The sequence below is a fragment of the Vidua macroura genome, chromosome 6, assembly GCF_024509145.1.
Source record: "Vidua macroura isolate BioBank_ID:100142 chromosome 6, ASM2450914v1, whole genome shotgun sequence".
Lineage (NCBI taxonomy): Eukaryota > Metazoa > Chordata > Aves > Passeriformes > Viduidae > Vidua > Vidua macroura.
In genome coordinates, this window is record NC_071576.1 from 17,030,287 (window position 1) to 17,046,502 (window position 16,216).

General features: G+C 37.7%; 1 protein-coding gene across 5 annotated transcripts in view; it reads right to left on the bottom strand.

Moving 5' to 3' along the window:
- Positions 1 to 16,216, bottom strand: part of TDP1 (tyrosyl-DNA phosphodiesterase 1) — a 41,221-nt gene that overhangs the window by 8,153 nt on the left and 16,852 nt on the right. For 2 of the 5 annotated variants that reach the window (XM_053981074.1, XM_053981075.1), the window contains exons 12-15: positions 15,174 to 15,240; positions 10,263 to 10,370; positions 8,640 to 8,742; positions 7,784 to 7,879 (exon numbers count right to left, since the gene is read on the bottom strand). In XM_053981074.1, the coding sequence (XP_053837049.1) occupies positions 7,784 to 7,879; positions 8,640 to 8,742; positions 10,263 to 10,370; positions 15,174 to 15,240 (374 nt within the window). Of the gene's footprint in view, positions 1 to 4,028; positions 4,089 to 4,761; positions 4,811 to 7,783; positions 7,880 to 8,639; positions 8,743 to 10,262; positions 10,371 to 12,806; positions 12,901 to 15,173; positions 15,241 to 16,216 lie in introns of those variants that run through there. The other 3 variants (XR_008437663.1, XR_008437664.1, XM_053981076.1) reach the window with 3 other exon arrangements.

A 16,216-nucleotide genomic window follows, 5' to 3' on the forward strand; every position in this document is an offset into this window, starting at 1 on the left:
AAAACTCAGCTTTTCTTACGTCTACTATTTCAGCTCTTCTCTTTTTATTACATCTATTGGCTTGGCCATGTGGGTCCATATTGGATATATTCTGCCTTCTCAGGCCCCTACACATACACCAATTTATTTCCATGTTCATTAGGTGAACTCCTTCAGTGTTTAATATTTAACTAAAGTGAAAAGCTTCTAAAAATTTCTCTTTGCTGCTTAGTTTCATTCTGACATTAATTGGATGCTCAGTATGTTTCATGGACTAAACTAGAAATCACTTTGTGTTACAGAAGCAAGTCTTCAAATCTGTACTTTTCAGACATGTTGAGTAACATCATCCACAGAAAAAAAAAATTAATGAAGATTTTAAACTGCTTGCACAACAGCTTCAAAGACTACACTTATAGAATGACAGCATTACTGTCAAACAAGGTTAAGGACTATAAAAATAAAAAATGCAGTACAGTACAAAGGTAGACAGATTTAAAGTAATTCAAGTAACTTGGGCAGGTGGTATTGCTTAGCTACTTCTCCAGAGAAATTGGATCCCAACTGTAGCGAGTTACACAAAAGCAAAATCTCTTAATTCTGAGATTTCAAATAGCTTACTGTCAATCAAGTAGAGTTTGATTAGAACAGACTAGAAATCAAAAGGCTATCAAGTTTCTTTCTTTATTTATAAGATATTACTGACAACTACTTTTCTTTCTAAAATCATAGAATAGTTTGGGTTGGAAGAGCTCTTCAAGAGTCATCTAGTTCAATCCCTGTACACTGAGCAGGGACATCTTCCACTAGTAACAGATTGCTCAGAGCCCCGTCCAACCTGATCCTGAATGCTCCCAGGGATGGGGTATCTACCACCTCTCAGGGCAACCTATGCCAATGTTCCACTACCCTCACAGTAAAGAATTTCTTCCTTAGATCTAGTCTAAATATACCCTCTTCTAGTTTAGAACCACTGCCCCTTGTCCTGTCCCTGAAGTTCCTATTAAAAAGTCTGTCCCCACCTTTCTAATAAGCCCCCTTTAGGTACTAAAAGGCTGCAATAAAGTTTTCTTGGAGCCTTCTCTTCTCCAGGCTGAAGAACCCCAAGCTCTTGTCTTTCCCCATAGGAGAGGTGCTCCAGCTCTGACCATTTCTGTATCTCCTCTCTGGACTCAGTCCAACAGGTCCTTCCTGTGCTGGGACCCCAGAAGTGGATGCAGCACTGCTGGTCTCATCAGAGCAGAGAGGCAGAATCCCCTCCCTCCCTCCCTCCCCACTGCTTTGGATGCAGCCCAGGACGCAAGTGGCTCTCTGGGCTGTGAGTGTGCACATCGCCAGCTCATGTCCAGTTATTGACTTACACTTTATTCAAACTCTATGGTCCACCAGTCTGAGTTTCACAGCATTACTATTTTGTGATAGTACAAGCAAGCATCCTAATTACCAAAAAATCCTGTGGTATACACACACACTGTCTGAATGGAGAGTCCCATCTATACACAATACTGCAAGTCTTTCTTCACTGGAGTTTCACACTATCAAATGCTATCATTTTAAGTTGGAGACAGCAACATCCACGTGACCACACAAAGCACAGGAATCAATGCAGCCTTGTGCCTTTTTCTTTAATATTCAAGAAGAATAGTAACCTACAAAAAGGAGAGCTGCCAAAGACAATGTCAGACAGTAGTCTGGGTAAGTCAGTTCAAGAATCTCCTTTAGAATATAGATGCATCTTTCGTCTCATGACCCAAAGTATGAGCAAACTATAGGTTATGCAGTAAGAAACATTATATATTATTTCAAGGACTAGGCAAAAGCCACTGCCCTTTAAATGAAAGAATAGAGGAAACAAACAAACAAGGTCCATGCTAAAGGACTGTGTGAAAGAAAATCCAGTTTGAATTTCCCTTTCTTATACTATTTCAGTCAGATATTTTGATAAATCTGCATTAAAATCAGGCTACAGCATTTTGTGGAGCTCAGCCTTGAGGTAACAAGTAATATGTTCAAAACAGACCAATGTAAATATGCAAGATTATTTTTAAAAGCTCATAAACATTTAAGGGTTTGAAAATGACTGGAAAAAATTCATAATTACTTACACAAAATGCAACAATCAAGTTGTATAGCCTTACTTCCAATAAATTTGAATCACTCAGGGATTGGTAGAAATGTCATGTAAAAATGCAAAAGCCATACTTCTGTTTGTAGTGGAAAGAACGTGAAATATGCCAGGGATTCTAGAGCTCACAAACAACAGGAACTGTGTAAGTGATGGTGGTGCCAAGAGATTTTTTCATAACTCACAGCAATCAGGTTGCACTTGGTAGGAGGGTCTGGGTGGTGTATATTCATAGATACTACTCACAAGATAGCATGTAAATTGTCAGCATGTATGTGACATATGTGACATTTGATTGCCCAGACATCCTGTGAGATGGTTCTTAATGCTACAACAAACTTCATACACCTGATGGAAAGCACCAAAATTACAAAGCTGCTGCCTGTCACCATCTGAGTTGGACATTTGTGAAACCCTTACTGTCACAAAGCACCGTGTAAAACACAACCTACTTCAGCCTCTACCTACAAAGTAAGGACATTTTTAATTTGTTTTTTTTCCTCCCTGTTATCCATTGTTTTCTTCAACCTAGCAATATTTTTGTTTCTACTTCATTTCTTCTACACTCCATGCCCTGTTATTTCTTTAGCATTTTTCTTTTCAGGCATTTTGCTTCCTTCTCTTCTTCTACAACTTTACTCTTCTCTGTCTTCTTATTCTTCAGTACTCAGCAATTATATTTCTCTTTCCTCTGAAAGACTCTGATGCTGTCCTCCAATACTGCTTGACTCTACCAGTTCATCCCAAAACTGTTTTATTTGTCTGTCAGAATTTAACCTATGGAGATCCTCCATTCAGGAAATATTCACCTAAGAAAAGACATTTGGTTTTCCTCAAAACACCCTGGAGTAAGTGTCTAGTTTGTGGAATACATTCTTTAACAAGTCTCTCTGAGGAGATTCACATGCTTTTAAAAATAACTCATGTGTCTATCTTCACACAGAAATTGAAGTAAGTCACACACTTTGTCTGTTTTGAGCATTTCCTGAATGTTAACAGCTCTCATTGCTGTTTCCAAAGAACAAACCAGCAGGATCTTGCATAAAATAATTTTGTCTGACTTGCAAATTATCCTCAGCCATATTCTATTCTTTCAGAATTTTTCCCTTAGCAGCTTTAATTTGCTCTTTGACTGTTGGTTACAGCAATACATTCTGAAATGTTGATAAATAAATATCTTAATTGGGAATTTTTTTTTGTACTTATAAAACTTTAGGTGCTGATATGGCTTCTGTTAGTGCCTTAGCATCATATATTGAAAAAGCAGTCATTAGGAAGAATGGGAAAAGGAAGTTTAACAGCTTTTGAAATACTCCCTTCCAGTTTTTGAGTGTTTTTTGCCCCAAACACAAAGCAGACTGCAGGCTATTAAAAAAAAAAAAAAAAAAAAAAAAATCACATAAGATAAAGGTAAGAATTGCTAGCCCTACTGAAGTGGGAATTCAGACTGATACCATTACAGCATTTTGATCCTACCAAAAAGTAGCTTTTAACAGGAGACAACTCATTATCCCACTGGATGATTATGGGATTAATGTTTCCAATGCTAGTAAACAGAAAAATAGTCCTCTTTGGTAAAACTATTTAAAAACATGCTAGTTTTGGCAGCAAAGAATTAAGGATGCACACAAACTCTACACTGGCCACACTCATCTGGCCAGCAGAACACACAGCAAAATCCTTTCTCAGCACTGGGTACAATTATTCCAAAGAGAGCTTTATCCAACTGTACTAGAAGATTTTCCTTTTTTAAAGAAGCTCACAGTCACAAACTTGGGTATCTAAACCCAAAGTTTCTTGGTTTGGAAAACATGTGTCTGGGTGTCTTTAACACCGGAATTTGAAAACCTTGTGGCAGTTCTGTGAACACTTAAAGCAAGGCTCAACATCTTGAAGTCTACATACAAAATCTTGGTTTACTTACACTGTATTAGCTTTCCCACTCCCACTCCATTTTACATGGGATGAAAGACTTCATCTAAAACTAGAGAAACCAAAGAAGAAAGTGCTATTACATTGCCTTGGAAGTTGATGTTACAGTCAAAGAGCTTAATTGACTTGATTTTGGTTCTGCTCTAAGCTGAGCTATGACTGAAGGTGCCGGGCTCAGTTATTCAAATGCAGCAAAAATTTAAGCAGTTCACATGCATAATGCCTGGCTGATCTCTAATCCAGATTCAGTTCATACACCCAGACCCAGAGTCAACTACAAAACAGTACTTCACTCCAGTGAGTATTCAACATCAAATACAGCACTTCAGAATCTGAAATACTGTTGTTAGTTGTCTGGGGTTGATTATCTAGATATAATTGCAGGATTTGATAGCACTAGGTAAGCAGTTATGGGTAGGTTTTCAGTTTAATAGCATCTGTTATATTTCTCTGAGCTTATAGTTCTAAAAGCTGATTGAGTCAGTACCATATTCAACAAACCTCTAGAAAGATTTAAGTATTTCACAAATTTTTATACTATTTTACAGGTCAAGCTCAATTTATCTTAGCATCTTATCAGACACAGAAGCTGTGAGGAAGAACTATTTACTTAAAAGGCTTTCCATTAGCCACTTCCAAGATATTTCAAACAAAATAATTACTGGAACATGAACATCCCAGAACTCCATGCTTTTTGGTCATTGCCTTCTCACTATATGTTTTACCTGTTAAAGATGCACTTTATCATAGCCTCTGGAAAGGAATCCCCAGCAGCTGAAAGAGCAAGTTGAAGAAGAGAGAGTGTAGATGTAGGAGGTGAGAAATAGAGATGGAGATGGAAAGGGAAATGTAGTTCAAACACAGGACAATCTTATAAACATTATTTTTTACTCAATAGAAGCTTGTGATCTAATGCCAGCATCAGCTGATTTTTCCCTAAACACTAAAACTGTAAATGTTAACAGCTGCTGCTTTATTGGGAACAACCATTCAACATATTTCTGAGAGTCTGTATTAGCACACGAGGCCAAGACCCAGCCTCAAAGCATAATTCTGGAAGCATTTGTTAAAAAAGACAAAAACTGGCAGTCAGCTGATAGCAAGTGAGGAACGATCCACTTCCAAATTTGTATTCAGCAGAAAATAGAAGGCACAAACTGCAAAGCTTGAGGAGTTCTTAAGATAAGTGACATTAAGTGTGTGCTATGCAAATACACCAGGGTAGTGTGGCCAAGTAGTCCCAGGTGCTGGATTAAGGCTCCAGTCTCTTCTGGGACATGGGTTCAATTTCCATCACTGCCAGGGATATTTTAATGGTTGGATTATATGATCTTAAAGGTCTTTTTCCAGCCTAAATGATTCTGTGACTCTATGATGCTAAGTCTTAACTTCTACAAGAATACATGTCATGAACTTTGTGATAATACTGCATGAAACAACCTAAACAAACAGAACTATCAGAAACTGGCAGCATTAAATCAGCATTCTGATAGCTACAGCATGGTGAGTCCCTCAAGGCCTAGGAAAGCTCAGTTATGTTTCAAAGCACTTCATGTAGCTTATACTTTGCATAACTTTAGTTGTAAACATGCATTTCTGTTTCTAAAAATTTTAGACTATTCCCAGTTCTGTTATCTTCACTTAAATCTACCCTGCCACATAGTATTCTAAAACCACACTGAACCAGTGTGACAAGCAGACTAATTTATCAGAGAAGCATTTTTTAATGCAGTTAATTGCAGGGCATATGCATAAGAAATTCATAAACTAAGCCGTGCAACTTGAGTATCAGATGACTGCATGCACATAAGCCCAGTATCAGTATCTGTCTGAATATGTCCTTGCTACCAAGAGTCTCTGCAGGCACTTCTCAGTAAACAAAGAAAAGCAGCTGCAGTGTCTCTCCCTGCTTTGCTCCCACATACACCATAGGATATCACATCCATGTGATAATCAGGTGACTCATTCTCTTCTGGTTGCCAGTCTTCACAATTAATTATCAATATATAGGCATCTGGGAGAAAAAGAACTAAGTATTCTCTCCCAAAGTATGTACTGTTACATATTCTTGCAAGTTTTAAATAAGCTTCAATTAAGTTGTGCTCTGAGAGGTCTGAAACTCAAACATAAGACTACCTCGTGCACACTGACAGGTTTTAGTACAGCCATCTAAAAGCATAGGAGCTTTCTATAATTCACAAAGACAAGAGAGCTAAGAGCTGTAGAGAGAAAGCATTGTATTCACACCATGGTTAGCTAACCTATTACACACCACTTTGTAAAAATACAGCAGGCCAAACAGACCCAGTGAGGAGAACCCTGAGAACATCGTTGTGTAATAGCTTTATATCTGCATCTGTTTCTCTAGAATCATATTTGCATTTTAAGTACAACTTTTGTCCCTCTACTTATGACTCTCCCAACTCAAATGATACAGAAGGAAAAAAAATGAGAAAATAAGTAAAAGTGATCAAAAAATCTCCCCCCTAGGAACAACTGAGAAGGATAAGGACTCTTCAGTCTAGACAAAGATAAAGGTGTCTGGAAAGAGAGGTATAAAAAGAATGATTAGGGATCACATGGTTCTTGCATCTTTCAGTGCAAGAGGAAAAAAACTTCAAATGAGTAACTTTCAGAAGTGCTTCATGTGACACTATTATGTTGTGGAACTCAGAGCAGACTGTGACTGCTAAAAGCCTACAGACATTTAAGAGCAGATTAGAGACGCTCACAGAACAGGCCTCTAAGTCATGAAATATGCAGAGACAAACTACTACATAAATCCCTGGCCATTATACTTTCCTAGAAGTGGCTGCTTTTGACCACTAAATTTTGAGATGCTCCTTTGATATGATAAAGTAAAGCCTTCTACTCCCTCAACAATGGCTATTTTGAAGTAACCAGAGTGACAAAAATGGAAAGAGCTGGAAAGCTTGGCTCTACTTCATACCGCACATCATGTTTTCTTACCCAGATCCTAGCCATTTATTCCTATTTTCTATCCAAAACTTCACAGACCATCATTCTCCATAAGTTCTGGTTCCAGAGCCAGGCTGAAAGAAAGGTATCTCAATATGATTTTCCCACTCACCTTTCTGCCTGTTGAATTTGTCCTTCCTACTCTTTCCTTGCATTAGCCCTCACCTGATCATGTCGAGCTGGTCCATGGAATGACTTTGGAAACCTGTCCTGTTTTGTTCTGGCCAGTCTGAGCTGGTTTAAGGGATAAGGAATCCAGTCAGCACTGATGCCAGTACAACTAAGGGAATGAAGACAGCCAGAAAGTTGTGGTCAATGGTTCTGTATCCAGGTGGAGGCTGGTGATAAGTGATGTCTCTCTGTGCTGTCTTGGGACTGGTGCTCTTCAGTACCTCCACCAATAACACAGACAGCAGGACTGAGTGCTCCCTCAGTAAGCTTGTCTTGACATCAACCTGAGTGGTGCAGTTGACACACCTGAAGGATGGAATGCCATCCACAGGAAGCTGGACAAGCTCAAGGAATGGGCCCACAAGAACCTCATTAGCTTCAACAAAATCAAGGTCAGGGCAATGCCAGCCAAGACGATAGACTGACAGAAGTCACTGAGAGCAGCCCTGTGGAGGAGGACTTGGGATACAGGCCAGACATGACCTGGCAATGTGCACTTGCAGCCCAGAAAGCCAAATGTGTCCTGGGCTGCATCCAAAGCAGGGGCCAGCAGGGCAAGGGAGAGGATTCTGCTCCTCTCCTCTGATGAGACCCCACCTGCAGTGCTGCATCCACCTCTGGGGTCCCCAGCATGGACCTGTTACAGCAAGCCCACAGAAGGGCCACAAAGATCAGAGGGCTGAAGCACCTCTCCTACAAAGACATGCTGAGAAAGTTATTATGTTACATGACTCTATCATCTGGTGGTCAGTTATGTTTATACAAAACCCATCATTTACTAGGCACAAATATACCAGTACCATAAATTCTTTGCCTCACAACACCCAGAGAGAGCCAACTGGAAGTCAGAATACCCAACTTCCAAGAACATTAATTCATCCCTTTCAAGTCAGTTGCTGTTAAAAAGTCAAATTTTTGCACAACTTTGTTTGCCCAATGCTTCACTATTCTGTTATTAATAGTTGTTTACACAAATGGCGTTTCCTTTTTTTAGAGCTCATTGATATAAAAAACAATGCTTCCTACTCTAAGAAGCTGTAGGATTTTTCTTGTTTCACTCTCTGATAAACACATTTTCTTCCACATAATTTTCTTCCACATTTTCTCCATGCTGGAGAAAAACATCTCTAAGGTTCATGATATCAGAGACCTCACTAATATGCAAATTCATCATAAATGTCAAGAGTGAGATACAGGAATTCTTCAGCTGCAGTCAGAAACCATCAATCTTAATATGCAATCTCAGGAGACTACAATTATCCAGTTATGGTAGGCAAACATTTTTACAATGTCATAATATTAGAAAATACTTATTTGGGACTACATAACTAATCAGCAGAAATGACAGAACATGATGTGATCATCTGTGAACATTATTCAGTTATGCTTGTATTCTTAAATATTTGCAGATTTTCCTCATATGCCAGGATTTTTGCTTGAACTATGGACTTACAAATGCTGAAGGCAAGAAAAGAACTCCAAGTTCGTAAGAACGGATCATCAGTTGGCTGCCATTTTTCTCCAGAGCTCCCCAGGCTGCTTTAGAGAGATTGGCACTGTGAAGAGAAAGCATATTAGTGAGGCACACTCTTCAATGCAGAAAATATTTAAATAACATAGCATAGCAATGTCCTTCTAACAGGAGAACTTAAATTCAATCAGAATAGTCTTCTCACAAAAAGTGACTTGGTTGTTATTCCTTATTGCTATTTTTACAGCACAGTGGGAGCAACAGAGACAATATGTAGAAAGGCATTCATACAACACATGTGGATAATTATACAAGCCTATTTCTGTCATACAGATCTACAAGACAAATTCAGCCTTTTGAATCTTCTCCGCACATTTCAGAAAGGAATTTGGTACTGGTAAATAGCTTCCATTTGATGACTTAAGAAGATTAAAGGCTAGCTCAGTTATGACTAGTTACAATACATTCAGTACAGAGTGGGTTTGCATTTTACATTTTAGTACAGAGTGTTAAACAGTATCTTTTGTTCTTGGCATTTTGTTCTTGGATCTATTTATGAAAACAAATATTTATCAAAGAGGTTTTGTTTCAATTTGCTATTCAGCACCATGGTGTAGTTAATCTTTCATCAGTATCTACTACAAAGTAGATCAATTTGGGAGTCAAAAATATATGCAATTTTGTTGTTGAAACCTACTTCTACAGCACAATACAAAATTTACACCTTATGTTTCAACTGGATGCTGTTTGGTAAAAGCAAATGGTGGAACAGAAGAAACATAAAAAGAAAATAAAGCAATTTCTGTATTAGATGGCGTTAGCATCACATTTAAATGACTTAAAATCTTTTAAAAAGGTTAATTAATCACCAACACTATTGCAAGCAACAGTATCAATGAGTGATGAAATTTAAAGAGACCAAGTATAAAGAGAAAAAAATATTAACGTAACTGAGCATTTAAGAGTAAGGACAGATCATAATCTGTAGAATATAAGGCTGCATAAAAGTCAGTTTTGGCAAAACTGAAACATATCTGTATTTTTCACTTACAAAAAGACATTCTCCCCTCAAGTCAAGAAATTCTTGCTTCCTCTTTTGGCTTTTTTAACTACTAAACAATAGAAATAGAAAGTTTATACTTCAAGGCAGACTGCTAAGCAACTCAATCTGACAAAAGATCAGATTCCAAATTCTATGTATCTGTATGTTTTATTACAGTAGGGCAGCTGAAAAATAACTTCAGCTAACCCAAACTACCTATTGTGTAGAAACCAGCACATTTATACAAAACCACACCATGTCTTAAAGAAACTTAACCCAAATTTAAAAATATCCATCACTTTAGTTGGTGTTGAACCCCAAAACTGGCAGTCACAACTCAGACAAGATTTTAGTGTGATTATCAACAGTTTCTGACATAATCATGTCAATCTGCAGCCTCAAATGGGGCAACACAATGGAGAAACATTTAATATGGACAAAAATTTGTATCACTAATTGAAGTATTATGTGGGTTATGGAAGTAACTCATCTGGGCTTGCAGCTGACAAAAAAAACCCATATATAAAGTTCTTAAGTGAGAGCTGTACTGGTTAGATGTTTACCTTGTTACCAAGAACCAAGCAATCTTCTGGAAGTCAGGAGAGAGTCTCATGTATGTCTTAATGTGAGGTATAGCATGAGTTCGACCCGTGACTTCTGCTGACCATTTGCTAGAAAAGCAAAAGGAATTATTTTTCAATATGGTTTTATTTTGTGGTCTAAAAAATACTCATCAGATGACAGCACCATGATTTCAGGAACACTACTTATACTTGTCACACTCAATACTTATTTCTCCTAGAGAAAATCTTAAAATACTACATTTAACTGAACTGTTAACAATTCTAGAAGTCAGAAGGGCAATGGTTTTTTTCTTTACAACCAACCCAGAAAGATATTTTCCTCAGTGTGTTAGTTTCTCCTAACAAGTTTTTTCCACTTCTCTGTTCCAGATAGCACTCAAGGAACTAAGTCTAACCTTCTGGACAATTCATTTTCTTTGAATACTATCAATGTTTATGACTTCAAGCAACTGAGTCTGGCACCAAACTAAACCTCATAGAATTCCCCAAGTTTATTACAATTTATTATCCATGACAAAGGCAGGGAGCAACTGGTAGATTGTTGCTGCTATTCCCGTTTCTGTGCCTCTAAGCCACTGAGAAATTTGAGAGTTTAAGAGGGCATATCTACACATAAATAAAAAAATTAGATGAAAATGACAAGCCATTGCTGGATTAATTCAGCATCAATGTTACAGAACTAAAGTGTAAGCAAGCAGTAAATATATGTACATAACTGAAGGTATGTAGTCACAGCATTATGTTCACAGCTGTTAGTCCTCACCCAAATTCAGGAAAAAAGCTTCTTAACACACCTTCCTTTACCCAGAGACATTTCTTTCCCCAGATTTGAAGAAGATTCTTGCTTCAGTTGTCACAATCCTATTTCCCTAAGTCAGCATTCTCTTCTAATAGGCAAATCAAAAGGATCAATTAACTCTGGAAAACTTAAGTGCACTGTGCTCCTCTAAAAGCCTGAGCACACTGACTTGGAAGGGCTGGAATCATTTACCTATGTTGACTTTCAGGACTAACACTTACATACAGTGCACTTAAAATTAAGAGGCTTTGTATTTCCTGGGTGAGGACCTAGCTACTTTCACAGCCATATCTCCCCTGACAAGGGAAAAAAAAACCTCTGAGAACTGGTCTTGTATTCTTAAAGGGCAAGAGGTGAAACATGGCACATTTGATGCAAACTAGACTTCTTTATATTTTGATTTAAGCAGCATCAAAGTCTTTTTCTATAGGACAAATTAAGATACACATGATAGAGAATTAGCTGACTAAACTTGTCTTTCCCTACAAACTCCACACTTTCCATACATACAAACTATAAGGCTTAGTCATGACTCAACCACCCTGGTTAATAGCTTTTCTCTCACAACTGACAGTTTAGACAGGCATCTTTAAGTTTATGGGACAAAAATAATTAGGGAACTCCAATAAAATTGTAAAAATGAAAAACAGGAAAAATAGTAGAACTGGGAATTTAAAATTTATTTTCTTTAGATTTACCTCACTGCTTTGACCTGGGACAAACTTCTCCCCTCACCACTAACTGCAGTTATTCTGAGATACTATCTCAATCTACTGCCTTTTTGCCTCCTTATCTTAAGACAGATGCAAGCAGTGTGCCTTAGCAAGAGTAATACCACTTCTATCTATCACCTACAGTACTTTAACTGCAGTTTGATTTCATCAAAAGTGATTAAAACTCCTATTTTAGAAAGTTAAAATCAGAAAGAGGAAAATATATTTTGGCCACGTTTTCCCTAGGAGGACAGCACAAACATGTAATGACTAAAAGGGGAAAATGCATGCCAGTTTTGGCTGGGATAGAGTTAATTTTTGTCATACTGGCTAGTATGGGGCTATGTTTGGATTTGTGCTAGAACAGATATTTCAGCTGTCACTTACACACCATTTTCTGCCTCTCAACCCACCCCACCAGCAAATAGGCTGGGAGGGGACATGGACAGGACAGCTGACTCCAGCTGACCAAAGGGATATTGCAGTCCATACACCATTATGCTCAGCACATGAGCTGAGGGAAGAAATGGTGATGGGGGGGGTCATTCAGAGTGATGGCCTTTATCTTCCCAAACAACCATTAGGCATGATAGAGCACTACTTTCCTGGGGATGACTGAACACCTGCCTGCCCATGAGGTGTGGTAAACCAACTAATTTTGCTTTGCTTGTATGAGTAGCTTTTGCTTTATTAATAAACTGTCTTTATTTCAACCCACAGGTTTTCCCATTTTACTCTTAGGATTCTTTCCCCTATCCCACTAGGGGGGCAGGAAGGAGGGTGGGGGAGCCCAAGTAAATGGCTTTGTGGTGCTAAGCTGCAGGCCAGGACTAAGCCATCAAAGTCCAGGAAATTTAACTGTACAGACATATCCAATTCATAAACAGACAGGAATAACTAATTCTCTACAACATCACCTCTTTCAGCATTTAGTTCTCTTACTTCAAATACTGAAATATTTTTCTAAAGATACTGGCAACAACGCTTGAGAAGAGTTAAAACAACTCATACCATTAGTTTCAGCCTAATAGAACACTTGTGATCTCTGTGTAGATGCTCTCCCATCTTTTGTGATTTTAGGGGAACAACACTGTACTTCTGCAAACTGAGAAGAAAACTCAAAACTTATGCAAAATTTTATAAATCTAAAGAACATGCAAAGCTTTAATACAACAATCATTATGGACTTATGTCAAACAAATAGGCCTATGTCAAACAAATTCTTGTCAAACCAACTTCTTCCACTCTTTGAAAACAAAAATTTGACAAAGTAACTGCACAAACATAAGGCACACCACATTAAAAGCAAATCAACTAAAAGGAATGTTAAAATACAATACTATTAAAGTTGATCAAATGTTTTGAAAGCAGCAATTAACAAAAATTATTAATAGTTGCAAATATGTCCTCATAAATTAGTAATACTGGAAGGAAAAATAAGCAATAATACCAGAGAGAAAACTCTGCAAATTACTCTGTTTACACAGTAGCTAATCTAACAAAGCAGTCTAGTCATCATTTGCTACAATCAGAAAAGTAAAAGCAACATTAAGTTTAGTCACACTATTTTTTTGAAAAATTAAAGTTCTGAGCTGTATTATAGGTTAAACACACTCAGCTGGCAGAAGAGAGAAAAAGAGCCCACAGACATAAAAAGTTACATGCCTGGGGCAGACATCCTGCCTCTTCAGTTGAGAGGCTGCAGGACACCATCTTCCAACTCCATTAACTTCTCCCTACTTGCAAAAAGGAGTTATTCATTTTCCTTTACTGTAAGCATAAAAGATTTGGGTTTTTTTTCCTTGCAGCTTTGGTAGAATCCCTAGTCTCCTGCTGGTTTCATGCTATTTTCCAGTTTGAAGAAGAATTTTCTAAATTCCTCTAATCCCTCCACTGCCCAAAGATCTGCATTATAAGAAGTCTTTCAAACAGCTCATCTTATATTTACATCTACTGAAACCTGCTGTTTTCTGTGTGCCCCAGGTTCCACAGATAAAAAGCTGCAGCCTATCTCTTGCCCTATTGTAAGAGTTTACATGCAGGCTCTCCTCAAGGGCTACTGTCCTGCATTACTGCAGGAGTCTGCATCTGGGTAGTCGCTACAGAGCAATTATGCAGGGCCACTGCCATCTGCAGCCAGTTCCAGAGATGAACTTGAAACAGCCCTTTTGCTGCCAGAACAGGTCCCTGTATGTCCAAGGAGACAGGTATGTGGGCATTTTCTCATTGAAAAGGAATAAATAAATGAATTATATAATTATTAAGTAACATTTTGTGTACTAAATCAGAGACTAACTGAAAAAAGGTTACATCTTTTTTCTAGTAAGATTCTCATGAGGTATGACTACAGAAACCGAATTAAGACTGCACAAACACCCCCAGATTTATGATGGTTTTGCTTTTTGAATCACGACTGAACAATCTGAAAGCTTCAAGTTGATTGCAGCTTTCTTCCTTTGCTGAATGTGCTCAGAAGACACAGTTTAAAGGTGGGAGACAAAGCCTCACGTGCTTTCTGCCCAAGTTCCATTCCTTAGACATTGACCAGCAAGGTTCACAACAGCAATCACCTTCACTCTAGAATGGAGGATACTCTGTGCCACTAGCAATTCTATTTCAGTCTCCTGAATATATACCAAACTGAACTAAATCTTACTTAGTAAATTTTCTTACCAGAGCAACTTCCATCCAGAAGAGTTAAAATTTTCTGATGAAAGGAATGGGAAGTTGTGGTCTTGTAAGAGGTTACAAGTTCCATTAATTTTTTTTGATCTTTGCAAAACAACTTTTCCCATTGTTCTCTAAACATGCGTAAGTTTTTAACGATTCAGCCTGAGGGAGACATCTGGCATGGAGTGTGTCAGACTTAGAATTTGGCACAACTAGTAGCATATGAAAATAGAAATTCTTAATAGAAAATGTCAGGCATCTTTAACAAAAGATATTGCCACAAGGGACTGAGAATTTTTGCAGCAGGACTGCTGTACTTAGAAGAAAAACATAAAGCAACCACCAAAAAAAGCCTTCCTAGTCCTGTTGTGGCTCAGTTGAAATTCCATTAATACAGAGGCACAAGCAGGGAAAGTGAAATGCAACTGGAAGTTAAAAAGGAGTAACATTATATAAAAGTTTACAGAAACCTAAATCCAGTAGCAACATTATCCCATAAATTTTTTAAAGGTAAACAGCATGTTTTCTACCAACTGCAGGAGATAAGACCCAGCAGATAAGGAACTAAAGGCCTTTAAGGAGTTTAGGAAATACCATACTTGTAACCATTTCCACTTATTTGCTTTTAACACTTAAACATTACAGGACTGTAACTTTAAACACACAGTCTGAAATTTAAAAAAACCCAAAGAATTGAGTTCTACTTACTGAAAATAGGAATGCAACCACAGCTGTTTCTGTGCTGTCTGTATACTGTACGGAAGTGAGCCACCAGCTTAAGGAAAAAAATAGAACATGTACATTTATTTTTTTGAAAGACATTCTAAAAGCAGAAAACATCTTGGTGAATAAGCTATCTCTCCTACCGTCATAAGTTACTTTCAGGAAATTGTTAAGTGCTCCAGTAGTATAAAATGGTATATACTTGCTGGACTTCTTTCCATTCTTATAATTTAGCAAGTTCCTAAACACTACACAGCACATTTACAAAGAAAAGTCAGAAACTGTATATAGGGAGAACTATGGGTAGTTTTTTTATATGATCTACTTAATATCAACAGATTGGAATCATTACCCATACAAACTAGAGGAAATAAACCAAGCAGCTTTCAGAAGAAAGAATAAACCTTCCAAATCCCAAACAATATTATTTTAAAAAGAACTTCTATGATGAAATTATATTTGTATTGATTTGGCCTTGTGCAATGCACCTTGTGATTTCTTGAAATGGATTTAAGAAGAATCAGCCAGGCATACTGAATTATATATATATATATATAGTGTTGTGTAGTAAAAAGCATGATGCAAAGCCTACTGTATACAACATGTCCTAGAAGACATCAAAATAACCCTTTACAAAAGCTTTACTACGCTCAGGAACGCACTAACTGCAGGAGTCTACACAACTGCTCATTTACACAGAGTCACGTAATTCACCAAGTGTAGTGGGTCCCACCCACTAGAATTATTTACTCATTTTCTGCTGTGAGATAAGGACTAGGAAGAGAGCAAAGCAGGCTCAAACTTTAAAGGGCAAAAAGAAAACTTTATTAACAGAATTAAAAGAAAAATAATAAGAAATCAGAATAAACCTTCAGAACACTTCTTCCCCCATACCCTCTTTTCTTTCCCACTGACAACATAAAAAGGCAAGATCCCCTGACTTTCAGTCAGTTTAACACCTCTAAAATAGTCTTTCTTCAGTTCTCTTAGGGAGAAGAGTCTCTCTTGCCATGCCATGGAGACTTCCC